General features: G+C 36.0%; 1 protein-coding gene across 1 annotated transcript; it reads left to right on the forward strand.

Moving 5' to 3' along the window:
* The first annotated feature begins 45 nt into the window (after nucleotides 1-45).
* On the forward strand, nucleotides 46-15261 carry rab32a (RAB32a, member RAS oncogene family). Its single transcript, XM_052585619.1, has 3 exons — nucleotides 46-444; nucleotides 10300-10577; nucleotides 14243-15261. Exons 1-3 carry the CDS (start codon nucleotides 231-233, stop codon nucleotides 14390-14392), a joined length of 642 nt encoding a protein of 213 aa, XP_052441579.1. The 5' UTR covers nucleotides 46-230; the 3' UTR covers nucleotides 14393-15261.
* The last annotated feature ends 500 nt before the right edge of the window (nucleotides 15262-15761 follow it).

A 15761-nucleotide genomic window follows, 5' to 3' on the forward strand; every position in this document is an offset into this window, starting at 1 on the left:
CGGGTGAAAACCAAAGCAATCCAATCGAGGCGTGATATTTCCGGGTCCTATGACTTATCAGGTGGTTGTCCGGTGGGAGGAGAGGGAGCGTGTGCTTTCTGTTTGAATACTTTCCTTACTCACGTCCCCGAGCCCAAAGCACTTCTCCAAACTGTGTGAGGGAGTAGAGAGGAAGTTGCTGATTAAAAGTTGCCCAAAACTTTCCTCTCTCATAACTGACATTTGGCAGCATGGCAGGCGGGTCTGTGTCGGAGTGTAAGGAGTATTTGTTTAAAGTTTTGGTAATCGGGGAACTTGGTGTGGGAAAGACGAGCATCATCAAGCGATACGTGCACCAACTCTTTTCGCAACACTACAGAGCGACCATAGGAGTGGATTTTGCGCTCAAAGTCATCAACTGGGACAGTAAAACACTAGTGCGACTACAGCTATGGGACATCGCAGGTAAGGACGTGTAAATGGAAATGTCTTAAATCTAGAATTAATTTAATAAACATACAGATACAGTTTTAAATGTTTTGTATTGTATATGGCCACCCTTATAGTAGTATACGTTTTTAACCCCCTTGTCTCGAGATTAATAAGCCTCCAGGCACGCACAAGGTAGCACATGACTCTTGATGTAATGTTGAGTTTAGACTAATGATGGAAAGTCCGAGTTCATTCAGAGTTTCGGTTCCTCTGAACAGTTCGTTTCAAAGAATCGTATAAAGAGTCAACTTTTGTTATAGTGTAAATCTTTACATTTCAGTTAAGTTTTATTAAAAGCATCAAATATAAAGGATAGTTTTAATTTCCATGTGTCCACTTTGATTCCGTTCATAACACAATCCAAATAATTAGCATTTACAACTTAAACTCTGCATTTAGCTACTGTTGTTATCACTCGGTTGAAAAGGTTACATTAAAACGTAATTTCTTCCTAAGCCTGTTACAACTGTCAGTCAGTTGTAAATATATTTTCAGATCATTTTATTTGTAACGTTTCTACCACCACACTTCGACAAATACTTTACTATCAGTGACTGGTTCTCGAATCATGTTCAAAGGGGATGTTCTCTGTTCATCAGAATCGTGATTTAAACCATTTAATTTTTTTTAATTAATTAAAAATTCGTGATCCAAAAATCAGATTTGTGAACGAGTTAGTGCACAGGTTCAAGTGGTTCATTAAAATGATCCGACACGATGAACGATTCGGACTTCGCTTTGATTCCAGATCTGCTCCCAGTAAGGCATCCAAAAGTCTACTTAAAATGAAACCGGGAAATCCTGGCTATTATGACAATAAAAAAAAAAAAAAACAGCTTGGAAAGAATACGCTAAACTTTCTGAAAGCCTCGAATGAGTGTGAGGTGTGAGTCCCAGCTTACTGTGATCACGTTAGCGAAAATAATTACTTACGCTATGTAGGTCATGTTGTGAGAGAGGGAGGGGAGTGATATGCCACTCCACTCCGTGAACTGCCTATGATCTAGACATAAAAAGGGGCCAGAACGTGTTAAAAGTGTTGTCTTTAGACGCAGCCTACCAATCTGCGAGTTATTAAATTACACATATGCGTTATCTTTGTTGATTCGGTGGCACAAACAGACCTACAATACCACCAGTGCTATGTAACTGAACGTGCTTTAGTGAAAAGGGAAGTGAAATCACGTATCAACTGAAACATTGACGTGACGCAAGTCATAAAAAAGAACGCAATCTCTTTTTGAGCTTGCTTGCTTTCTTTCATTGTATCCCATGTGAGGTAACAACTGAATTGTATAACTGTACTAGCCTTCACTTGCTTATAAAATCACATTCTGCAGATTGCCTGGCGCTCCACATGAAAAAGGAACACTCTTATAAGTTATAACACCGCTCGTGGACTTTTCATTCATTCACATACATCTATAAGCTACACAACTGCCATAGCTATTCTGTTGTTCTTTTGTTTAATATGCAATAAAAAAATCCCACCCATACAATACAGTCATACATTTAACCATGTAAAGTATGACATATAATATTAATATATATTTTAAACATTTTATTCTAAAGTCTAAAACACGTTTTTATTATTATTTGATACATCAGGCTTTAATAACACATCCAGTATGATATGATGAGAAAACAAGGAGCTCCAAGAAGAAAAACTATTTCATCCAGAGGGCCACTTAAACTGATCAAAAATAAGCAATAATATAAATGTGCAAACACACACACACACACATTTGACTGATGTACAAATAAACATTCTTCAAAAGTCTGTTATGCATTTTATATTGATTTTTCTTAGATTTTTTTTATGTATTATCAAGTAAATCTAAGTAGCTCCAGTCCAGTAGATATTCATCTTAAAGTATTACTAACAATATAAAACACAAAAAATATAAATATATTCAAAGATTTCACAGCAAAACTATGCATGTACCAAAACCTGAAGGTGGACATTTTTATAATTATACTAGAAGGCCTTTTACTGCCTTAAAGGGTTAGTTCACCCATAAATGAAAATTCTTTAGTGTTTTACTCAAAATATATAAAAGTGTATGTGAGTTTCTTCTTTCAGACGAATCCAATCATAACAATTGACCTTGCTCTTCCATGCCTTTCAATGGTTAAGAAGACGTGAAATAAAGTGCGTGCATCTGTAATAAAACATCCTTTACATGGCTTCGGGGGGTGAATAAAAGCCCCTCGTAGCTAATCAATGTGTTTTTGTGAGGATAAATATCCAGATTACCCGCTTGCCCCCAATGAAAGTCTTGGAAGAGCAAGGACAATTTTTACTATAACTACGATTGGATTTATCTGAAAGAAGAAAGTCACAAACACCTAGGATGCTTTGAGGGTGAGATAAACATTTTGTGTGAACTAACACTTTAACATGTATCTATCAATCAGAACGTAGAAAGCATGTAAAAGATGGATTACAACCGACTTTTCAGCAAAGGTTTGATCAAGTTCATTCATGTATCAAATATAATCTAGTAAGATTTCTAGGGTTAATAATGTACTTTATGATTCAGTATGACTCAGCATTTTCACACTAAAGTGCTTGCGAGACATTGGAGAGCTGTCTGTCTGCAATCTATTCACACTCTTTCTCTTCCCATTACTGCACTGCTGCTGTCATAAGAGGCAGACCCACACTGCAATCTCTATATTTCCCCAAAGACAGATTATGTCTTTCCACTGCAGTATTCTAAGAGCACAATAGGTCCATGGAGGCATGTGTAATTCAATATACTGTAGCAACTGTCCACAGCAAACAAATGGACAACTTTAGTTTTCAATTTAATTTCAGTGTCATGTGCGTCAGCCTCCTGTGAAATTGAATCGTGTGGATTTGTATGGCAGGGATGGTTTATTGGTCTAAATAATGATGTATCACCTTGCCTACTCTGCACCCTAAATTCTGTACTCTGGCATGATACAAGTATTTTTAAATTGAAATATATCTCTGACGTGCTCTTTGAAGCCATGTTTCTTTAATAAATGCAAGGTTGCGATTTGCCAGGGGGGATGGGGGGGATTTCCCCCCATCTGGTCTATGCATCTCTGCATCTGCTGAATTACTTTTATCCCCTGTGGGGATACAAAACATCCCGCAAACCTGCTCTGACTTCCCGATCTGAATTAAATGATTTGTGATTTGCGATTCCGATTGGAGTGCTTCGAAATAGAGAATCATTTTGTGACGCAATGGTTTAACTGATTCAGAGTTTCAAAAATCTACTTTGCGTTCTACTCTATATTTGTTATTTGAATAACTGTGGACATTAAATCATTACAATTAATAGGCCTAACGTAGGCCTACAATGTTTTTATTTAACTGAGATCACACTAAATACAGTTTTTATCATATAAAAAAATAAATCATAAAAACTTCCAAAAGCACCCCCCCCCCATCGGTTTTTTTCACAAATCGCACACAACTTCACTGTTACTGGGACACAATGCAGAGAAAACATCTAACATCTAATAAAACATAATTGTTCCTTTTTTTTTTTTTTTTTTTTTGGAAGAGTGATAGTTAGAGTGATGAGATTTTTTACTTCAGAAAGTTTCAAATTCTTTTTTCTCGCAAAATTACCTGGACTTTCAAGTTGTTCCCCAAACATTTGGACTTTCAGTAGCCTACTCCTTTTTTTTTTTTTTTTTTGGGCTTTTTACAGGAAGTGGAGATTAAATTAAAAAAGTTATGTTTCATGTCAAATAAAAATATATGTGTAGCAAATGAAACATGCATACATTTCTGTAAAAAGCATAAAACAAAATTGTCAAACACAGAATGGCAAACAAACATACAGTCTTCAGCCAAAAAGTTATAAACTTTGTTTTTAGCCTTTAAAAGACATTAACTTGTCTAGTTTCATTTTTTTTTATCTCAGATCCTGAGGCAAAGTTATTGTAAATAATATACTTTATTATTTTTTGAGAGTTCATAAGTTTTTCATAGAACATTTTCTTACATTGTGTTAAATTACCTGTACTAGTTGCACTAATTATTTCAACATTTTGAGTATGAAGTCCAAGCTATAATGAAAGATTAATACGGGCCCTATAGGATAAAAAAACATATTGCATTTTAACATTACTATATATAGTTAAAAATTCATTATTTTATATGAAATGGGGATTACATGAATGAGATTTAGTGCATTTATAATTTAATAAAATGTATAACTAATAAAACACATCAAGTATATTTCTGTAAAAAAAAATATAAAACAAAATTTAAACCCTAGAATGGCAAACACATGTACATTGTCTCTAGCCAAAGAGCTAGTTTTCAGCATTTAAAAGCCATTTTAGAGGACTGAGTGGCAGTGTTTCATCAACCGTGGATTGTCCTTCATTTAGACGCTAGTGTTTCTTTAAAATAGTTTATGTACCCTTTTTTCTTCATTGCTTTCTCACTCAGTCTTTTATTCTCTCAGCTCGGTCTTGGTTGTCACAGTGAGCTGCAAGGACAATGTCAATGAAGTGTGAATTAGAGAGGTTCTTTCAGTGTGTATGTGGGTGCATGTGTGAATGTATCTGGACAACAATACAACAATACTGTACTTTACTATGCGGTGTACCATATCAATGATGTGCAATTGTAAAAACACAAGCATCTCATCTGTTCACTGTGACGTCCTGGCCCAGTTCCCAAAGCTAGTCCAGACCTGTATCATTCTGGATAAAGTTGATCAAAGTCTGTCCCATTTATGCATTTACTTCTACACTGCTAATTAACCCTGTTAATCATGCACATAATTGGTATCTCAGTGGTACTAATCAAGTACGCAGTTTTTCTATACCCGCACCGACTAGCGATTACGATAATGACCCTGAATTGGATGACTGTAATCAAGGCCTTGTGCAAATACGTATGTGTCGGACCCTGACTGAAGCCAGGGGCTCACCCGCCTACCTTGGCCCAGAATAGCAGTGCTCCACTGGGGCTGTCTGAAAGGAACATGCTTATTACAGACATGGAGCTTTAAAGAAAGTCTTAACATTGTGCCAAGGATTGGGAACAGCAATGCATTCGTCCATCCATCCATCCAAAATATGGCATTTGTTAATGTATTTATTTCATCTTCAGATGTATATGTACAGTATGTATGTATGTGTGTGTGTATGTGACGCTGGACCACAAAACCAGTCTTAAATTGCTGGGGTATATATTTTTTGCAATATCCAAAAAACCATTCTATGGGTGAAAATTGTACATTTTCCTTTTATGTCAAAAATCATTAGGAAATTAAGTAAAGATCACGTTCCATGAAGATATTTTGTAAATTTCCTACCGTGTATATATATACATATATTAAAAACGTAGTTAATAAAATATAAATAAAAGTTATTAATATCTGAGAAAAAATCAGCTGAAAGTTCTGTTTATTATATATATGTATGTCATTTTTATTTTATTTTTTGAAACTTTTCTAAACTACAGTTACAGTGTTCTGTGTCAATATTGGCTTGTCTTCGGGGTTGTTGATTGCAGATAGTCTTTACTCCAGTGCCGTGAAGCCTCTGTCTCTGGTCATTAGCTGTACTGTTGTTTAGGGATGTAACAGTGGCCCAAAGCGACTGAAGTGTGTTGATGTTCCACGCAGCACCAAAAAAAAAATGCAGCTGGCTCGTCTGGCTTGGATTGTTCCCATAGCAACACACCCACAAGATTGTTATCTTGATAAAGGCCATGCAGGAGAAACTTCACGTTGCCATGGCTATGGACAGCGAGTATCCCTGTCTCCCTACGCCACCACCCTCTCTTTTCTCTCACCGTCTCAAGCTTTTAAGTGATCTTTTTTTCAGGATCACAATAATTCACATAAGTAGTCATATGTAGAAGTGTACAGATTTGTTGTGACGTTTAACCAAGAAATTAAGCAACAGGGTACTTTAAAATACGAAAAAATGCTGTTGGTCACATTACTGTAGTTTGAAAGTTACAGCTTTTTACCCTATACATTAATTAATTGAAAAATGCAATTATGCAGCTACTCTGAATTTCTAAAATTTGTACTCCGAAAAACCTAGTTTATTGCAAGCCATTTCCTAGAGATGTCAGTTGTCTATGACTGATTTAATTTCTGTTCCACATATGATTTCTCATTGATCTGATATATTGTATTTAATAAAGCCAGTGGTGTGGTTTTAAAAGGAAGTAACAGAAACTGCTATCAGAGAACTAGTGACTTAATAAACTTTCTCTATCATTAAGACTCACTCAGTGTTGTCAAAACTGTTCATTGTTAGTCATATTTATTTTAAATCATTAGCCGCTATTGACCTCTCAAAATGTTGATTGGCCCGTCTCTTTTGCCGCCATGCAGTCAAAGCTTTTGTTTACCTCGGGTCCCTTTGTGCCGTTGAGAAACTGTCAGTTTGTGTTGTGCTATATTTGCACATGCTACAGGCGGGTCGACATCCCATCGATTCTTTTGTGAGTTGTAAAAACAAGTCCATTGATTGGTGATAAATGGAGATGGATTCTTGACATTGTTTCCCCTGGAGGGAGAATGAGGTCTCCCACCTCACAATTATTGACGCCACCATTCCTGACCCTCTCATTCCCCGCATGAACAGTTTGAGGTATCTGCATTATTGATCAGAGGCACAAATGATGAAAAATGATAAAAATGACCTAAAACTTTACCACCACTGTACCTCGCCTGCCAAAAAACACCTGTAATAATCATGAATCCTGCCGTGTGTTCATTTTTGTTTTTTACTATCTGCCATTTTTATTTAAAAAAATTACTTTACATTACAACACACATATATATATTATTTATATATATATAAATAAATATATATATATATATATATATATATATATATATATATATAAACGGAATCGGTTTGATGTTTGTTTTGTCAGATCAGGCCCATCACATCTTCTTGAGAAAGTAAAAGTATTTATAAGCATAACTTTAGTACAAATTGTTTTCACAATCAAAGAAAAAGTGCATTTCTTTGAATTGGCCAAACTAGATGAACTCAAAAATGTTCTTCTTGGCTTCTTCATTTTAGTGCAATTTCACACACCCCTCAGGGAGCCAAGGACCAGGGAAAGCACCTTTCATTGTGAAACTATTACATCACACTGTGGCTTTTTTCACAGTTAATACAAGAGCTTTCTACTCCATTTGCCTTTTTCATGTCGGGCTAAGCCTCAGCTTTCACACTATTCTCTCAGCAGTTCTTCTTTTCTCTTTCGATAAGTAGCCGACTTACTGTGAAGCACTGCAGGTACAGTTCGCTTGGTTCACTGGTCTTCTGTTTTTCTATGGTAGCGCTTTAATTCTGAGAAAATACCAGTTCACAACCGCATGCACAGCATATTGGGGCATAAAGTATTGATCAAGGGTACGATTCTGGCCCTTTAAATGCTGTTTCTAGGAACTAAAAGCAATTCTGAGATTTTCTTTCTTCTCTTGCTCTGTGACAGCTGGCCCAGCGCACCAAATGTATTCACGAGTGCGTATGTAGCTGGTCTCTGGTTATTCAGTATCTTTAATACATCAGAGCGAGTTTTTAAAAAGATTTTTAGGGCTGTGTGCCCAAAATGGACCGGGAGCCAAGAATTAGGTTCTGTCTACTTGTGTGTCAGCCCTCCGGTGTGTTCACCTTAGGTTAAATGGTCTAAATTTAGACCAGCAATCAAGAGCAATTAGCTGCTGAGAGACCTAAGGAGCTTTTGGCGTGTGAAGTGCGTAGCTGAACAAGCGAAGATAATGGAGCTTAGACCGTCGGGGGGTGAAATGTGCTCTATGTTTCAATGCTGATCACTGAAAACCTAATATAGACATCTGAAGGTCTACACACTATAACCTACTGTATTGCATGCAGCGGTAGAGAGCAGGGTTGGACGGGGACAAAAATTTGGCTTTGTAAAAATCCAAGTTCATGTGGCCCACACATACCTTTGTGAATGTCTATGAGTGCTTATTGGGACTTTTAAATTTAAATAAATAAATACCACAAATCTATAACAGCAGATATTACTGAATAGGATTCAGTTAACTATATTAATATTGCTTATTTTGCCTATTAAAAAGCACATTTGACAGTAATGCACTTATTTTGATTAGGATGCAGTAAAGTACATTTACTGCAATAAGTAACAATAAATTTATGCACAGCTGAATATGTCACTCTTACTTGTAATTATTAAAGGTGTCTAAATATGTGAATTTAAATTTGTTTCCATCGTAGTTAACGTTTTAGTAATAAAAAGTTTATCCTAATCAGTTGTGTGCATACGTTTTTTTATGCAAATTTTTTAATTTATGTGCATCTTGGCATTTCCATCCAGCTGTTTTTATTTTTATGCACTAATCCAAAATGCCCATAAAAAAAAGATGGAAACATAGCTATTGTTATGCCAGTAGTTGGCAACAAGTGATTGTCTTCATAAGTGAGTCGTTCATTCAACTATTCAATCAACAACTCTTATTCATTCATGAATTACTTCAGTGACTGCCATAACGAGCGAGCCATTGAATCATTCATTCAACTTTCAACTTGCTGGTCAAGCAAAAATAAACAGCAGCTGGGAGAGAGAGTGATTTGGGATCTGGCTTTACTGCTGCATAAACACTGAGACCAGAGTGTTGTAGACTTATGGAACTGCTCTGAAGTCTTTTTGTTGCGGTGGAAAATTCACAGATCTGATTCTGAGGGGTCTGTGTTACTAGATGCTAGGTGTTCACAACTCTCTTTAAAAAAATAGCATTTAGCTAGCATACCGCTAAAAATATACCAATTAAATGCAGCATTACTCAAAAGACTTCAGTTTATCTTGATGTTGTTGAAATGCATCATTCAATCTTCCTTGTGTTGTGGGTGTATATCCGTACCTACCTCCTTGTGTTGTGTGCGTGTGTTTGTACAAGTGAAATATCCCTTTAGAATTCCCTAATGTTGGATGTCTTATGTGACAGTAATTGAAAGTATGTAACAATCACCATAATCGCAAATGATTGTGATTAGTTCAAATAATCGCAACAGGCCTAGCTTCTCTCTTTTGTTCAATATGACAACTGTTTTGGTTTGTAGTGAAGCAAGTTCACTGTCTCTTTCTATCATTTTCTCCTTCTCTAATTGTCTGTTGCTTGTCTCTTTCTCGTTGTCTTGTCTTGTTCTTGTTCTCTTACAAATTGTCTCTTTACAATTTACATCTGTCCTCTTCACCGGCTCTTAGTTTTAATGCCTTGCTGTGTTGTATCAAAAAGGAGGTCAAGCTCAGTTTTTTTCCTTTCAAGCTAGTCAGAATAAATGGCAGGTTCAAAAGCTATTTCTTAACCGCTTTCCACAATGTGCTGTTTTGTACATTTTAAAAATATACACTTGAATATAAAAGCTTGGTGTATGCTCTTGATTTTTACACATTAAGGCAGTAAATGTAATGATAAGCGAGTGTGGTGAATTTAGGTGAGAGGGATATGAGAGGTGTGTGTGCACGGAGTCAGTTCTTTGATGTGTTATTAGCAACTACCGCTGGGTGAATCTTTCGCTCCACTCTTCCTTTTTTCTGTCCATCTAGTTCTCAAAGATTTTGCGCTGTGCTTGGCTTTATCCCTCCCCAGGCAAAATGAACTATGAGACCGAGCAGCACATCTCAGACTGATTGTGACCAGAATCAGTCAGACTTTATGTTCTGTGGGCTGGAACACCAAATGCTCTCATTAACTCCCTTGATAAAAATGTATGGAAAACATGTTAGGAATTTCAACTGGATGAATATGTTTGTTCCTCTCTATCACTCATAATACTTGTGCTTGTATTATATGTTTGTCTCATGTTTAGGTCAAGAGCGGTTTGGGAACATGACCAGAGTTTACTATAAGGAGGCAGTGGGTGCGTTTGTTGTTTTCGACATTACTCGAGGCTCTACATTCGAGGCCGTTTCAAAATGGAAGCACGATTTGGACAGCAAGGTGAAACTGGCCAATGGCAATCCCATCCCTTCTGTCCTTCTCGCCAATAAATGTGACCAGAAGAAAGATGGATCAAACAATTCCTCACTTATGGACAACTTCTGCAAGGAGGCTGGGTTTTTGGGATGGTTTGAAACATCAGCTAAGGTAATATATGCTTGTTCTATGTTCACTTAGCCACTTAAATGTTTGTTTGTGCTTGGTCAAACTGAAGGAGAACTTGTCACGAGACATTTTTGCTAAGAATAGATGCTTCTCACTACACCTTCCTCTCTAATCAGCTCAGACGACCATGAAAGCTGCCATATTAGATCAAGTATTTAAAATGGCTGACATTCTCTGTGGTATTAAGGCCAAAACGGCAGTTTTAAGAACATTAGCCACTCCTCCTGCCTGAATCACCAGACTTGTGTCAAATGTGCAATGTGTTACATATCACGTGAAGCAAGGGGATGTATGGGATTTTTGAGGGAGAAGTTTTTAATCTCAGCTTGAATTGCTGAAACTTTGCCCACTGATTTAAAATGTTGTACTAGTAGCACAATGTTTATTAGTACATTTGCTTAAACATGAATATCAAATTTGATTGATACAGCTATGTTTACAGATTGACTGAGTGCATTACAATGCACACTATTTGTATACATTTTTTGATTGTTTTTATTAATTTATTAAAAGGAGTTATTTTCATTTTGTTACTATTCAAAAGTTTGGAGTCATTTAAATTGAAAGTAGTATTATTGGAGTCGTTTTTATTTTAAAGAAATCAATACTTTTATTCAGCAAGGATATACCATCAAAATTGGCAGTATAGGTGTTTATAATGTTTTAAATAAATGCTGTTCTTTTGAACTTTTAAATTCATCAAAGAATTATGAAAAATCCCAGTTTAAAAAAAAAAAAAACATTAAGCAGCATAACCGTTTTCAAGTGTGATAAGACAAGTTTCATGAGCACTAAATTATAAAAATTTTACATTTTAAATATAATAATATTTCATAATATTAAAATTTTATTCAACCTTGGAAAAACAAAGGACTAACAACATTAAAACATCTAATGGACCACAAACTAAACAAGTATTTTTGCTTTTTGACATAATAATCATAGTAATATTGTATTACGATCTGCAGGCTACATCAGTAAAAACATGCATTTTAAATATTTATTTTAATTGATCAATTTGTTTATATATTATCATTTATATTATTATTAGAATTAATTTATATTATTTATCCAACTATATTTCACTATTATTATTTAAGCCCTTGTGTTTGTGACATGGAAGTCATCCTGTCTAAATAAGTGATTTTCCTTAGTTTCCTTACTTTCACATGGTTTTTTTTACAAATGGTTGTCATTCCCGACTAAGATCCATATAGTCACTTCTTTTACAGTATCAGTGGAATCTTAAAAACGCTGCAAAAGATTAAATTTTACATCAGCAGTTCCTTTGATGTATTCCGCACATTTAATCTGTTTCCTATATTACACACATTTGAGGGATGCTAGGCGAGTCTGGATAAATTAAGTTAGCTAAAGAGAAATACTCTGGGTTGAGAGAAGGAAGAAAAGAGGAACAGGAAGGAGGAGAAGGAGATGTCTGTTTGTTAATTCTGGGGAGTACAGTGTCTTGAAGAGTGTGTGATTGTGTAGGTATTTAACTCCCTGTTGAATTATACCCCTTGAAATGCATTTTCAAGTCACACGTTTTGGCCTTAACTATATCTTTACTGTGTCTTGCTATTTAAAAAGTGTTTGTTCGGTTTCTGTCTGTAGCAGTGTCTGGTCTCAACTGTTTAACAGAAGGTGTCTCATCAGTCAGTCTGCATAAGCACATGTTTCTCAAATAGATCTCCCCATTAGGGACTCAAGCACACAGATGTCTGGCAGGGAGCTCTGGCACCTGTCGTGTGTAAGTGTGTGTGTGTGTGTGTGTTTGTGCACGTGCATGTTTGTGTATGGTAAATATGTCGGCTCTTATCTATTGGGACCTCCTCATGTTCAATCAAGCCTCGATGTTGACTGATCTAAAGATCGTTTCCGTCTCTCTTTTTATCTCCTGCTATTGCTCCTCTCCCAGTGGACAGCATGTGTATTTTGTGTTTGCACCTTGCCCCACTTTTTTGAACAAATGACAATTGTAGGAAATGTTGGAAGACCATTAAACCTTAAGAGTAAAAATATTAATAAATACATACGTAAAAATTATTGTGAGATAGAGTTTTAAATAAGAAATAAAATCACATTGGGAGATATAATGTAACCGTTGTAAGAAATGAAGTCACATTGCAAGATACTGTATGAAGTGACATTGGGAGATATATTATAGCAATGATAAGAAACTGCAATCATTTTTTTATTGTTCTGAGATAGAAATAGATCCATGCAGTATAAACACATGAAACTACAAAACGATAGATAAAAAGCAGAATCATTTAAAGAATAATTTTCCTCCTTGTTTTTCAGTGTACATGACTAAACATCCTTAAAAATAAATGTATTTTGGTAACAAAATTGTTTAAGCATAAATCTCATGAACCTTGAGTTCATTTAATGCATAAAACAAAAACAAATTCGCAAATTGAGCAAGAAAACTAAAAACTTTATTCAGGTTAAGTTCTTTGAATAAAAAGAGTCTGGCACACATTTTTGATTCTAGAGAAAATGAAATCTTTTTAAAGATGTTTAGACGTTTTTACTGGATAATTGGGCAAAATACTTCCTATTAAATGTGTGGGCAGACCAGTAGGCTACAGGGCTTCTGTGAGCTCTTTAGTTTTAATTGATTATCATTATAGTTTCATAACAAGTCTTTAAATTCAATCAAGCTTCTCAATGGCCCATGCAGATTTCAAAATGGCAATGATTTCAACCGTTGTTTCTACCAAAGGAGGTCACAACAGTTCATCGCCCTTTAAAACAAGCAAGAGCACAGAAAGCTTTTCGAAAGTCATGTCTCAAACATTCTGATGATGATGAAGCTTGAAGACTCAAGTTATTTGCACGGCTCACTGCAAGCAAATAGTGTTCCGTAGGCCATGTATTAGCATTACTGATTATATTGTTTTTCTTGCCCACTGCTGGACATCAGTTGTCTAATAGAAACAGTCATTGTCACTCAGCACGGCCGTGCCACTTTTATTGTGTTCAGTACTCTGGGTGAATGACAAATATGGATGATTGGCTTTTGTTTAACCTTTCGGTTTTTTGCCCTTTTCCTCAAATCTGTCTCATTCCCACTTTATTGCTTTGAAGCCACAGACTGCTGAGGGATAGAGGGATGTAAATGGAAAGACAGTGAACTGTCTCAAAAGAGCGATGAGAAGAGAGACGTCGTGTAGGCGGATGCCATCAATCCAGCTTCATGCTGAAGTACCTCTCGAAGCTTCACTAAGCACTCAGTTTAGCTTAACAAGTTAGGTCTATTGACCGTTCTGTAAATGATCTCAGTATTCTGGAAAGGTTTCAATGTCGTTCCAAACGTGTATGACTTTTTCTTAAATTAGATTAGATTAAAATTTATTGTCATTGCACATGTGGGTACAAGGCAACAAAATACAGTTCTTCTGCAAGAAATGTATTTTGAAGAATGGCTCATTGTTTTTTATCCATACAATGAAAATCACTCAGAGGTCCACTGATATTTGGACCCAACTGTCTTCCATTGTATGATCAAAAACAGTTCAAGTAACAAGAAAATGTCTTCTTTTATCTTATGGAGAAGAAAGAAACTCATACAGGTTTGGAACAACATGAGGAATGATTTTCTGCTGAACTATACCTTTAACATTTGACTCTGTTCACTGCAGGAGAACATCAATGTTGATGAGGCTGCCCGGTTCCTGGTGGAGAACATCCTCCTCAATGATAAAGGTCTTCCAATTGAAGAGAACAATGGTGACAAGATTAAACTGGATCAACATATAGTGCCTGCTGAGAGCAAGTCAGGTTGTTGCTAGTGTGGATGCTCTTGTGTGTCCCATCGTCTGACGTGGAAAGAAGGCCAGGGACCGAGCTCAAGAAATTCCCCAATTCCACCTCATCCCGAACCCCTGCCACGGATCACAGCATAATCAGGGGTCAACAGTTTGAGCTCTAAAAGGGGAGAAGACATCACTGCCAAAGGACAGATGATCAGATCAAAACATTTTTCTGATGCTTTTAATGACCAGTTTTTCTCTCTCACTCTTGTTCTGTCCTTTTAGCGTTAAGCAAGTTACTTCAGTGTGTGCTTGTTGTAATATTGCTTAAAACGAATTAAACTAAATGGGTGTCATAGGACCAGGCAAAAAACCAGTAAAAGTTCTTAGCCAAAATTAAATCAAACTAATGCTTTTGTCACAGAGGGTGAGCTGTTTTAATAAATTCTGGACTATTTGCATCTGCTGCTGGGAATCACCACCCTAAATTTTTGCAGGAGAAGTTCTCAAGATGTCACTTTATGGCATAATAGTACATATTCCCAGGGCATTTAGTCTGTTGTGAAGATCCAGTCATCAATCTTGAAGCTCTTACCACAAAATAATTTGATCAAGAAAATGAATCGTCCTCTAATGTGAGATCTGTAAGAATCATGGGCCTAAGCATGTGTATTTGTGGTTCAGAGAGTAAGATCATGTTGGTTTTCCTCAGGCTTGTTAATGTTAAAATATGTTTATTAATTGTTTTTTTTTTTTTAATTGGCACTCAGTGAGGGATCTGAGCATTTGCTCTGTCCAATGCTTTATTTTAGAATCACCTGAAGGCAAATATACATTTTAATATGCTGGAGCAAGTTTATCAAAATTGCATATAGTAACAATGTCAGAATAAAAGTTTTTAAATGGTTTATAGTCTTATCTTGTGTGATCTCCATGAACATGTGAGAGGATGTGCTGTAAAATTTGAAATTCTAACAAAAGTTGCATTATCATATAATTATGATAATATGAAATGTGGCAGTAGTATATATTGGCTGTTTTTCATAGATGCTTGAGAATACAGAATGCTATGAGAATCCTGGATTTAGTGCAGGTGAAACATTGCCGTAGGTCATCTTCAGATGGAGGATGAGCTGTGTATAATGGGAAAAGGGGACAGAATCAGTTATGCTTGACTACACAGGTGCTGTAGATGTGTTAAGAGTGCCATCGATTTCAGAAAAATTGTACAAGCAGTAATCATACCATTCATGTATGTGGCGATAGAAAGACGAATGTGCATTGGAAAATGGGTTCATTTAGTCATTGTGTTTATTATGTGCAGAGCTGGGTAGTAAATGATTACATGTACATAATCAGATTCCAAAAAATAAGTAATGTACTTATAATTAGATTTTAACATGTCATC

The sequence above is a fragment of the Carassius gibelio genome, chromosome B20 (assembly GCF_023724105.1).
Source record: "Carassius gibelio isolate Cgi1373 ecotype wild population from Czech Republic chromosome B20, carGib1.2-hapl.c, whole genome shotgun sequence".
In the NCBI taxonomy this organism is placed as follows: domain Eukaryota; kingdom Metazoa; phylum Chordata; class Actinopteri; order Cypriniformes; family Cyprinidae; genus Carassius; species Carassius gibelio.